The sequence below is a fragment of the Thalassophryne amazonica genome, chromosome 23, assembly GCF_902500255.1.
Source record: "Thalassophryne amazonica chromosome 23, fThaAma1.1, whole genome shotgun sequence".
NCBI lineage: Eukaryota > Metazoa > Chordata > Actinopteri > Batrachoidiformes > Batrachoididae > Thalassophryne > Thalassophryne amazonica.
In genome coordinates, this window is record NC_047125.1 from 251,438 (window position 1) to 262,142 (window position 10,705).

The 10,705-nt window shown below is 48.7% G+C and overlaps 1 protein-coding gene across 1 annotated transcript in view; it reads left to right on the top strand.

Moving 5' to 3' along the window:
* Window positions 1-9,292, top strand: part of mllt3 (MLLT3 super elongation complex subunit) — an 87,399-nt gene extending 78,107 nt beyond the window's left edge. Inside the window, exons 9-13 of the mRNA XM_034164870.1 lie at window positions 3,797-3,932; window positions 4,007-4,103; window positions 5,811-5,879; window positions 6,387-6,458; window positions 8,777-9,292. Coding sequence (XP_034020761.1) covers window positions 3,797-3,932; window positions 4,007-4,103; window positions 5,811-5,879; window positions 6,387-6,458; window positions 8,777-8,908 — 506 coding nt within the window. The 3' untranslated portion in view covers window positions 8,909-9,292. The remainder of the gene's footprint in view (window positions 1-3,796; window positions 3,933-4,006; window positions 4,104-5,810; window positions 5,880-6,386; window positions 6,459-8,776) is intronic.
* Window positions 9,293-10,705: the final 1,413 nt, after the last annotated feature.

Here is a 10,705-nt window from a genome sequence, read left to right on the forward strand (position 1 = left end):
TAATGTTGGTGCGTTCCGGCAGTGAGTGTCGCTAATGTTGGTGCGTTCCGGCAGTGAGTGTCGCTAATGTTGGTGCGTTCCGGCAGTGAGTGTCGCTAATGTTGGTGCGTTCCGGCAGTGAGTGTCGCTAATGTTGGTGCGTTCCGGCAGTGAGTGTCGCTAATCTCTGTGTTTTCGGACAGTGCTCTCTGTGCTTCTGTGTAGGCTCTGTTGTCCAGGTGGTTTCCATAGTAGAGAAGCTTGAATCTTCGACTGGACTGGGTTGCTTGACGCGAGGACGTTTCGCTTCAAATCAAAGAAGCTTCCTCAGCTAAAATTCTTGCTCTGGAAGTCTGACTTCTGTCTGACTCTTGTAGAGAAGAATAAAACAGAAGCCAACAATCTCGGTGCATTCGAGCAGTGAGTGTCGCTAATCTTGGTGCGTTCGGACAGTGAGTGTCGCTAATCTTGGTGCGTTCGGACAGTGAGTGTCGCTAATCTTGGTGCGTTCGGACAGTGAGTGTCGCTAATCTTGGTGCGTTCGGACAGTGAGTGCCGCTAATCTTGGTGCGTTCGGACAGTGAGTACCGCTAATGTTGGTGCGTTCCGGCAGTGAGTGTCGCTAATGTTGGTGCGTTCCGGCAGTGAGTGTCGCTAATGTTGGTGCGTTCCGGCAGTGAGTGTCGCTAATGTTGGTGCGTTCCGGCAGTGAGTGTCGCTAATGTTGGTGCGTTCCGGCAGTGAGTGTCGCTAATGTTGGTGCGTTCCGGCAGTGAGTGTCGCTAATGTTGGTGCGTTCCGGCAGTGAGTGTCGCTAATGTTGGTGCGTTCCGGCAGTGAGTGTCGCTAATGTTGGTGCGTTCCGGCAGTGAGTGTCGCTAATGTTGGTGCGTTCCGGCAGTGAGTGTCGCTAATGTTGGTGCGTTCCGGCAGTGAGTGTCGCTAATGTTGGTGCGTTCCGGCAGTGAGTGTCGCTAATGTTGGTGCGTTCCGGCAGTGAGTGTCGCTAATGTTGGTGCGCTCGGACAGTGAGTGTCGCTAATGTTGGTGCGTTCCGGCAGTGAGTGTCGCTAATGTTGGTGCGTTCCGGCAGTGAGTGTGGCTAATGTTAGTGCGCTCGGACAGTGAGTGTCGCTAATCTTGGTGCGTTCGGACAGTGAGTGTCGCTAATCTCGGTGTTTTCAGACAGTGCTCTCTGTGCTTCTGTGTAGGCTCTGTTGTCCAGGTGGTTTCCATAGTAGAGAAGCTTGAATCTTCGACTGGACTGGGTTGCTTGACGCGAGGACGTTTCGCTTCAAATCAAAGAAGCTTCCTCAGCTAAAATTCTTGCTCTGGAAGTCTGACTTCTGTCTGACTCTTGTAGAGAAGAATAAAACAGAAGCCAACAATCTCGGTGCATTCGAGCAGTGAGTGTCGCTAATCTTGGTGCGTTCGGACAATGAGTGCCGCTAATGTTAGTGCGTTCGGACAGTGAGTGTCGCTAATCTTGGTGCGTTCGGACAGTGAGTGTCGCTAATCTTGGTGCGTTCGGACAGTGAGTGTCGCTAATGTTAGTGCTTTCGGACAGTGAGTGTCGCTAATCTCGGTGCGTTTGGACAGTGAGTGTCGCTAATCTCGGTGCGTTCGGACAGTGAGTGTCGCTAATGTTGGTGCGTTCGGACAGTGAGTACCGCTAATGTTGGTGCGTTCCGGCAGTGAGTACCGTTAATGTTGGTGCGTTCCAGCAGTGAGTGTCGCTAATGTTGGTGCGTTCGGACAGTGAGTGTCGCTAATCTCGATGTTTTCAGACAGTGCTCTCTGTGCTTCTGTGTAGGCTCTGTTGTCCAGGTGGTTTCCATAGTAGAGAAGCTTGAATCTTCAACTGGACTGGGTTGCTTGACGCGAGGACGTTTCCCTTCAAATCAAAGAAGCTTCCTCAGCTAAAATTCTTGCTCTGGAAGTCTGACTTCTGTCTGACTCTTGTAGAGAAGAATAAAACAGAAGCCAACAATCTCGGTGCATTCGAGCAGTGAGTGTCGCTAATCTTGGTGCGTTCGGACAATGAGTGCCGCTAATGTTAGTGCGTTCTGGCAGTGAGTGTCGCTAATCTTGGTGCGTTCGTACAGTGAGTGTCGCTAATCTTGGTGCGTTCGGACAGTGAGTGTCGCTAATGTTAGTGCGTTCGGACAGTGAGTGTCGCTAATCTCGGTGCGTTCGGACAGTGAGTGTCGCTAATCTCGGTGCGTTCGGACAGTGAGTGTCGCTAATCTCGGTGCGTTCGGACAGTGAGTGTCGCTAATCTCGGTGCGTTCCGGCAGTGAGTGTCGCTAATCTCGGTGCGTTCCGGCAGTGAGTGTCGCTAATCTCGGTGCGTTCCGGCAGTGAGTGTCGCTAATCTCGGTGCGTTCCGGCAGTGAGTGTCGCTAATCTCGGTGCGTTCCGGCAGTGAGTGTCGCTAATCTCGGTGCGTGTGTCTGCGTGTGTAATCTCGGTGCGTGTGTCTGTGTGCGCGCGTGTGTGTGTAATCTCGGTGCGTGTGTGTGTAATCTCGGTGCGTGTGTCTGCTTGTGTAATCTCGGTGCGTGTCTGCTTGTGTGTGTGTAATCTCGGTGCGTGTCTGCTTGTGTAATGTTGGTGCGTGTGTCTGTGTGTGTGTGTAATCTCGGTGCGTGTGTCTGTGTGTGTGTAATCTCGGTGCGTGTGTCTGTGTGTGTGTAATCTCCGTGCGTGTGTCTGCTTGTGTAATGTTGGTGCGTGTGTCTGTATGTGTGTGTCTGCGTGTGTGTGTAATCTCAGTGCGTGTGTCTGTGTGTGTGTGTGTGTGTAATCTCGGTGCGTGTGTCTGTGTGTGTGTGTGTGTAATCTCGGTGCGTGTGTCTGCGTGTGTGTAATCTCGGTGCGTGTGTCTGTGTGTGTAATCTTGGTGCGTGTGTCTGCTTGTGTAATCTTGGTGCGTGTGTCTGCTTGTGTAATCTTGGTGCGTGTGTCTGCTTGTGTAATCTCGGTGCGTGTGTCTGCATGTGTGTGTGTGTGTAATCTCGGTGCGTGTGTCTGTGTGCGTGTGTGTGTAATCTCGGTGCGTGTGTCTGCTTGTGTAATGTTGGTGCGTGCGTGTGTGTGTGTGTGTGTAATCTCGGTGCGTGTGTGTGTGTGTGTGTGTGTGTGTGTAATCTCGGCGCGTGTCTGTGTGCGCGTGTTTGTGTGTAATCTCGATGCGTGTGTCTGTGTGTAATCTCGGTGCGTGTGTGTAATCTCGGTGCGTGTGTCTGCGTGTGTGTGTGTGTAATCTCGGTGCGTGTGTGTGTGTGTGTGTGTGTAATCTCGATGCGTGTGTCTGTGTGTGTGTGTGTAATCTCGGTGCGTGTGTGTAATCTCGGTGCGTGTGTCTGCGTGTGTGTGTGTGTAATCTCGGTGCGTGTGTCTGCGTGTGTGTGTAATCTCGGTGCGTGTGTCTGTGTGTGTGTGTGTAATCTTGGTGCGTGTGTCTGTGTGCGTGTGTCTGCTTGTGTAATCTCGGTGCGTGTGTCTGTGTGTGCGTGTGTGTGTAATCTTGGTGCGTGTGGCTGCGTGTGTAATCTCGGTGCGTGTGTCTGTGTGTGCGTGTGTGTGTGTGTAATCTCGGTGCGTGTGTCTGTGTGTGCGTGTGTCTGCTTGTGTAATCTTGGTGCGTGTGTCTGTGTGTGTGCGTGTGTGTGTGTGTGGCAGTCTGTCAGTGCAGAAGTTAAAATCATCAAATAAATGTTGAGCTCACAGAATCAAAGCAACGTCTTCACCAAACCTCCAGATGGCGCCGCAGGCCGCCACCAGCTCTTTGACTTTGTGTTTGTGTCGTGCACAGTGCTCGGCCCGCTGCAGTCCGTCATGCAGGATCTGCACTCGGACGATAACGAGGAGGACTCAGAAGATGAGGACGATGAGACTCACTCGGACGCAGAGCGAGCGCCGCACACGCACCTCGCACCCCACCAACGCAGGTCAGCAAACGTTCCGCCGCCATATGCAGTATTTATACTTCATCATGCAGTAAACATCCTGTGTGACCACCCAGGATCAGTTTGAGTGACGGCAGCGAGAGTGACAGCTCCTCCCCCTCACCGCCCTCCCGCAGTGAGGCCCCGCCCCTACTAAAGACAATGAATAACCAGGTGAGATACGAGGAAGCAGGTTTGTGTTATTGATGTGAAGAAGAATGAGTTTGTTCACTTCAGACATATTTCAGCTGTTCTGCTGCTGACGGACACACGGATTAAAAACCGTCCACGTCCACTCCAAACCTTTCACACGCACCACGTACAGTTTCCGTGGTAACAGATTCAGAGTGGCTACTTTCACTTTGTGATTTTAAAAAACAGGTGAACTTCTACAGCTGCTGGTCATATCATTAGAATATCATGAAGAAGTGGATTTATTTCACTGATTCCATTCAGAAAGTGAAACTTGTATATTATATACATTAAATTCCACACAGACTGATATATTTCAGGTGTTTTATTTCTTTTAATTTTAATTTTGACAACTAATGAAAACCCCAAATTCAGTATCTCAGAAAATGAGGATCTTGTAAAAAGGTTGAATATTGAAGACACCTGGTGTCAGACTCTAATCAGCTGATTAACTCCAAACACCTGCAAAGGTCTTTAACTGGTCTCTCAGTCGTGTGGGCTCCACAATCATGGTGCAGACTGCTGACTGGACATCTTGTCTGGGCTAAAGACAAAAAGGACTGGACTGCTGCTGAGTGCTCCAAAGTTATGTTCTCTGATCATTTCCTTTGGAACTCAAGGTACCAGAGTCTGGAGGAAGAGAAGAGAGGCACAGAATCCACGTTGCTTGAGGTCAATCAATCAATCAATTTTTTTTATATAGCGCCAAATCACAACAAACAGTTGCCCCAAGGCGCTTTATATTGTAAGGCAAGGCCATACAATAATTATGTAAACCCCAACGGTCAAAACGACCCCCTGTGAGCAAGCACTTGGCTACAGTGGGAAGGAAAAACTCCCTTTTAACAGGAAGAAACCTCCAGCAGAACCAGGCTCAGGGAGGGGCAGTCTTCTGCTGGGACTGGTTGGGGCTGAGGGAGAGAACCAGGAAAAAGACATGCTGTGGAGGGGAGCAGAGATCGATCACTAATAAAGTGATCCAGTGGTCCAGTGTAAAGTTTCCACAGTCAGTGATGGTTTGGGTGACATGTCATCTGCTGGTGTTGGTCCACTATGTTTTCAACGTGGTCGTCTACCAGGAAGTTGTAGAGCACTTCATGCTTCCTGGTTCACCAGCAGCCTGGGCTCTCATACCACCTGGTCAGTGCCACAGACTGATTGACTCTGTGCCACGCCGCATCGCTGCAGGAATTTAGGCAAAAGGAGCCCCGACTACGTACTGAGTGCTGGACATGTTCATACTGTTCATGTTCATACTTTTCAGTTGGCCAACATTTCTAAAAATCCTTTTTTTTTTTGTATTGATCTTAAGTAATATTTTAATTTTCTGAGAAACTGAATTTGGGCTTTTCATTAGTTGTCAGTTCTAATCATCAAAATTAAAATAAACACTTGAAATATATCAGTCTGTGTGTAATGAATGAATATAATATACAAGTGTCACTTTTTGAATGGAATCAGTGAAATAAATCAACTTTTTCATCATATTCTAATTATATGACCTGCACCTGTAAACCATAACTAACTATCCAAACTCTGTCTGACCCACTCGGCTGTATCTGTCTGACCCAGGTTCTAACATTACAGTCCACGGCCGTGCGACCTGTGGACCGCAGCGGAGCAACCCTTTGATCTGCAGTGTTGCAGTCTGGATTTTTTTACTGGATGTATTTTTTCCTGTTCTTTCAGATATTGGAAGTAAAGAGTCCCACCAAGCAGAGCAAACAGGACAAGAACAAAAATCTAGATTGTGACAAGGTACCCAAATATCTTTTGTTCCTGTAGATATACTGATGCCAACTAGACCAGTGGCCTTCAGGGTGAGGCTCCCTGGCCCTCGGGGTGAGGCTCCGTGGTCCTCGGGGTGAGGCTCCGTGGTCCTCGGGGTGAGGCTCCGTGGTCCTCGGGGTGAGGCTCCGTGGTCCTCGGGGTGAGGCTCCGTGGTCCTCGGGGTGAGGCTCCGTGGTCCTCGGGGTGAGGCTCCGTGGTCCTCGGGGTGAGGCTCCGTGGTCCTCGGGGTGAGGCTCCGTGGCCCTCGGGGTGAGGCTCCGTGGCCCTCGGGGTGAGGCTCCGTGGCCCTCGGGGTGAGGCTCCGTGGCCCTCGGGGTGAGACTCCGTGGCCCTCGGGGTGAGGCTCTCTGGCCCTCGGGGTGAGGCTCCCTGGTCCTCGGGGTGAGGCTCTCTGGCCCTCAGGGTGAGGCTCTGTGAAACCTGTCCTCGTGTCAGTTGGGGGGGTTAAAGGTTTCTTGTGTGTTTGGTTTCTAGGCTTACCTGGACGAGCTGGTGGAACTGCACAAACGCCTGATGACGCTCCGAGAAGGTCACGTACTACAGCAGGTGAGCTGCTGTCCTTCAGACAAGAACATTCTGTAATGTTCAGAGAATTCCAGGTGTCAGTCAGTTCTTGATCTACAAATCTTGCAGTCTTATATTAAAAACATGAGGCCACGTTATTTTTGCTGCTTAAACGTCATTAGAAGAAGAAGAAAGCCCACTGATGTTGATGGAGGGGGCTCCTTCTCCAAAACATTTTGGCTAACAGGTCTATTTCAGCAGATATATCTGGAACGTAACCACCTGTAGGTCATCTACAGATGGTTACAAGTGGGGATGGACCGGTTGAATGCCTGGGTGGTTGCCATCCAGGACCTAAGGCGGTGATTCATGACTCCGTTTGAAGGTTCTTGTGAAGTTCCTTCTTTCTTAAGTGTCCTGCAGAAAATCTGCTTAAAGTTTTTGTTTGTTTACTTTCTCCTGAGGACGTGTGCTTCATCCAGCAAACTCGGCAGAATTACAACATCCAGAACTTTAAACGTGTGCCGCAATCAAGTAAATCTACCCAAGTCCCCGAACCAGCTCCACTTCCTCCTCCCAGACATGGAACTGATTAACTGGCAGACGGCTCCAGACCACATATTAAAAAAGTCTGCTGTGTTGCAGGCGGCTTTCCTTTTGTCAGTGTGGTCCTTTCTGGTCCTAACCACCTATGGAAACCATGAAGAAGAGGATCTGATTTAGTTTTGTCACTCTGTAATGTGAACTGGATCCACTTGGCTCGTCTACCACTCAGCTGGACCCTCGGTCCAAATGCTTCGTGAAGAATCCAGTAAAACTGGGGATGCGCGGCTGTAGTTTGTGCAGAGTTGGTTAGCGGGAGGTGTTGGAACGGGTTCCTGGATCTGTCCGGAACCTTTAAGACGAGCTAGAATGTGAGGGACTGAGCAGAATGAAGCGAAACGTGTCCAGTTTGTTAGCTGTGACCCGGCGGTTTGAAGATGTTTGTCTTCTGCCTACCATGGGCTTGGCAGGACAGCCACCAGGTCTGACGGATCACTGATGTTCTCCTCGTGGTGTTTCACAATAAAAGCCTTTTAATGTCATCATAGCTGCACCCACAACACACTAAAGAGCTTTTTTTGCACTCACGTGAATCTCAGCAAGCTAGTCTTTGGCTGATATGGCCTTTGAGGTAGCAGAAGTAAAGTCTCCAACATAGTGTCAGCTCTCAAACTCGTTAGCTGTGTGACAAAGTCCACTCTTAAAAAAATAAATAGAAAAAGTATAGTCTCATTCTAAAATATTCCAAAATCAGATTGATACTGTCTGCTTGAAGGCTAAATGTAATTTTTTTAACTTTAACTTAAGCCAAGTGCTGTTCTCTGCTGCGTCACTCTCCAGACCAGCAGGTGGCAGTGGTGAGAACCACCACCATGAGATTTTCTTACACTTCAAAGAAAGTTCGTAAAAAAATTTAATACAAACCTTATTCGTCAGCTACTTGAAACATTTTAACATAACAAGCTAGCTTAGCTGAGTTAGCCAAATGGCTTGCAGAGCCCACTAGCTTCTTGATAATGTGTTGTCAGTTCAAACACGAATGTGCTGTGTGCGTAAATACCGTGATGTCGGCTACCAAATTTACAAAACCAAATTTCAAACTAGTATCATCCCACGTTGATGTGCGACGGTTAGCGCCGCCATCTTAATTCACACCTGGAGACATATTTCCATGATGTGCCCCGTTGTTGCTGTCTGTCACAGACTTTTCACTTGGGCCCATTTGGCAAGGCATTTTAGCCGTTTTGTTTGTTTGAGCAGGTGTAGAATTGCGCGTTCTGTGGTCCATTATTGAGTTGACATGCGCGTGTACAAATGATGGACGAGCCCTCTGGCACTTGGAGTGGAGACTGGCGCTCGTGTGCCACTTTATTAGGCACGCCAGAGTAAGCTGAGAGCCGGTGTGTTTGAAGGCTGTTGAGCTGAATGTAGATGCTAATGCAGTAGTTGGCGTTCCTCAGTGTAGGCGTCTGCAAGGTAACGTGGGGGGGGGGGGGGGGGGGCGCTCATGCATTACAGTTCTTATAGCCTGGGAAACCCTGGAGGGATTATATTTCCCAGCTAGTTTAGGAACACCTCAGGATAAGTGCAGGAAGGGTTACAGGGCGTGGCCAAGGATAGGGAAGTGTGGAATGAGCTGCTTGGTCTGCTGCCGCTATGATCTATGACGTGGACACGGATGAGCCTCAGAAAATGAATGAATGAATGAGTGAACGGTAAAAGTTTATGATGTCACAGAGCATCGTGACATTTATTAAGCGGTGCACACTGGACGTTGTGAGTCTTAATAATGCAGACAGCGGCCTTTTGTCTTGCAGATCGTGAACCTGATCGAGGAGACGGGACACTTCCACATCACCAACACCACCTTTGACTTTGACCTTTGCTCCTTGGACAGAAGCACAGTGAGGAAACTCCAGAGTTACCTGGACACCTGCGGACTGTCCTGAGGCTCATCACTGAGCACATCGGCACCACGTTTGGACCCGCCGTGGGTCCGGTTGCTGTCGGTCCCGCCTGCTGATCGGACTGGAACCAGAACCTGGTGTTGAACCCCGTGGGTCAAGAGACAACCGCTTGCCTTGAAAACTTGATTCCAAAAATCAGACAATGGACACGATGACCTTGTGGCTCTTAATGAATGTGCATATTGCTGCCATGTTTGTTTGTTTGTTTGTTTGTTTGCATGGTCCACAGCGCCTTACCACATTGTGAGTCTAATTTATTGAATTTAATATTCTGTTCTGTGTGTGTGAGACACTGAAGAGGAAACGGCAGAATGAGACTTTATTGAAGCACTTCACAAATCAGACTGAATTAAAGAGAAATGGACCCTCCGGACCCGCCTGGACCTGCCTGGAACCGCTGGACCCTCCAGACCCACCTGGAACTGCCTGGACCCTCTGGACCTGCCTGGACCCGCCGGGGTCGGGCAGCTGGAATTATGCAAAGACATTTTCAGCTGGTTTTAGATTCAGTCTTTTATTTCCATCAACACTTTGAAAACCCGCTTCAGGTTCTTTTCGTAGACGTGTTCTGAGAACTGGTCACTGGGGTCACATCCGCGGATTTTAGCAACTCGCCACCTTAACGACGAGCACCACCGAGCATGGGTTATTCTGTGGTTACCATAGAAACCTTTAACATTGTTCCTGATTCAGCTGTCGTGGCGGGGGGGTGGTGTTGTGAATCGTTAGTGATGCAGGCCAACGAGAACTTCCGATCAGTCACAAAGTTCAGGATTTTTTTTTTTAACATTTGTCTAAATTCCTTTCAACTGAAACAAACACTAATGTAGCGCGAACGCGGCACTTTGAACTGAATGTGGTTCTAATTGATTCTTTGACTTTCACGCTCTTGCGTACGAGTGTTTTTGTTCCCTCGCACGTTGAGGTCTTTTTAGTTTGTGCAGTACCACAGTTGACCACTGGGCTAAATGGATGTTGAGCTTGATGCCCCGTGTTCCAGGTCTCGTTACACGCCCACAGTTCTGACGCGTTAACGCGTTATGTTAGCTCAGCTAAACTCCTACAGCAAACGGTAACTTTAAAATGGAGCTTTTTGGCTCCGCCCACTAAGGACTGAGAAGGATCGGTTCTTGCGTGCTACGTTTGTTTTTCCTGATTCAGTTTCTGGACACATTCGCCAGTTGACTGTTATAGATGTTCCTTTATTTATTTTGTTGGCCTTTGAGTCGTCCAATCAAAGCTCCGCGTTGGTTTTGCGAGCTGGCGTTCGGTAGCGGTTCTGTCCAAACCGCCTTTCTGTCTGATGGCTTCCTGTTTGTTCACAATAAACATCCTGTTTGATGTACAGACACAATTCAAAGTAACCTGTGTACTCTGATTAATACTGTCGTACTGTGAAAAAACTTTAACATTTAGAAAAGAGGAAAAAAGGAGTGTCTTCTTCTGGCTCTCTAGAATTTAGATTTTAGTTGAGATTTTGGCTTCTTTTTGAAGAAAAGGTCTGAAAAAATGCAGAAATTGTGGCTGAATACTTCCCTTGAAATCACACAGATGATGAGCAGAGCTAATGGAACATATTTTTGGGGGAACTGCAGGTGTAAGATCTTAGATCACGCGTCGTTTTGATACTTCCTGTTCTGTTGTGATTGTCGTGAACTTGACACCTCCACAGGTGTCCAGCAGGAAGTGGGCGGAGCACAGTGCAGTGTGATGGCTTTGAAGTGTGTGCAATCCATCAAATATTCCAAATACACTGACTGACAAAAATACATATAAAAA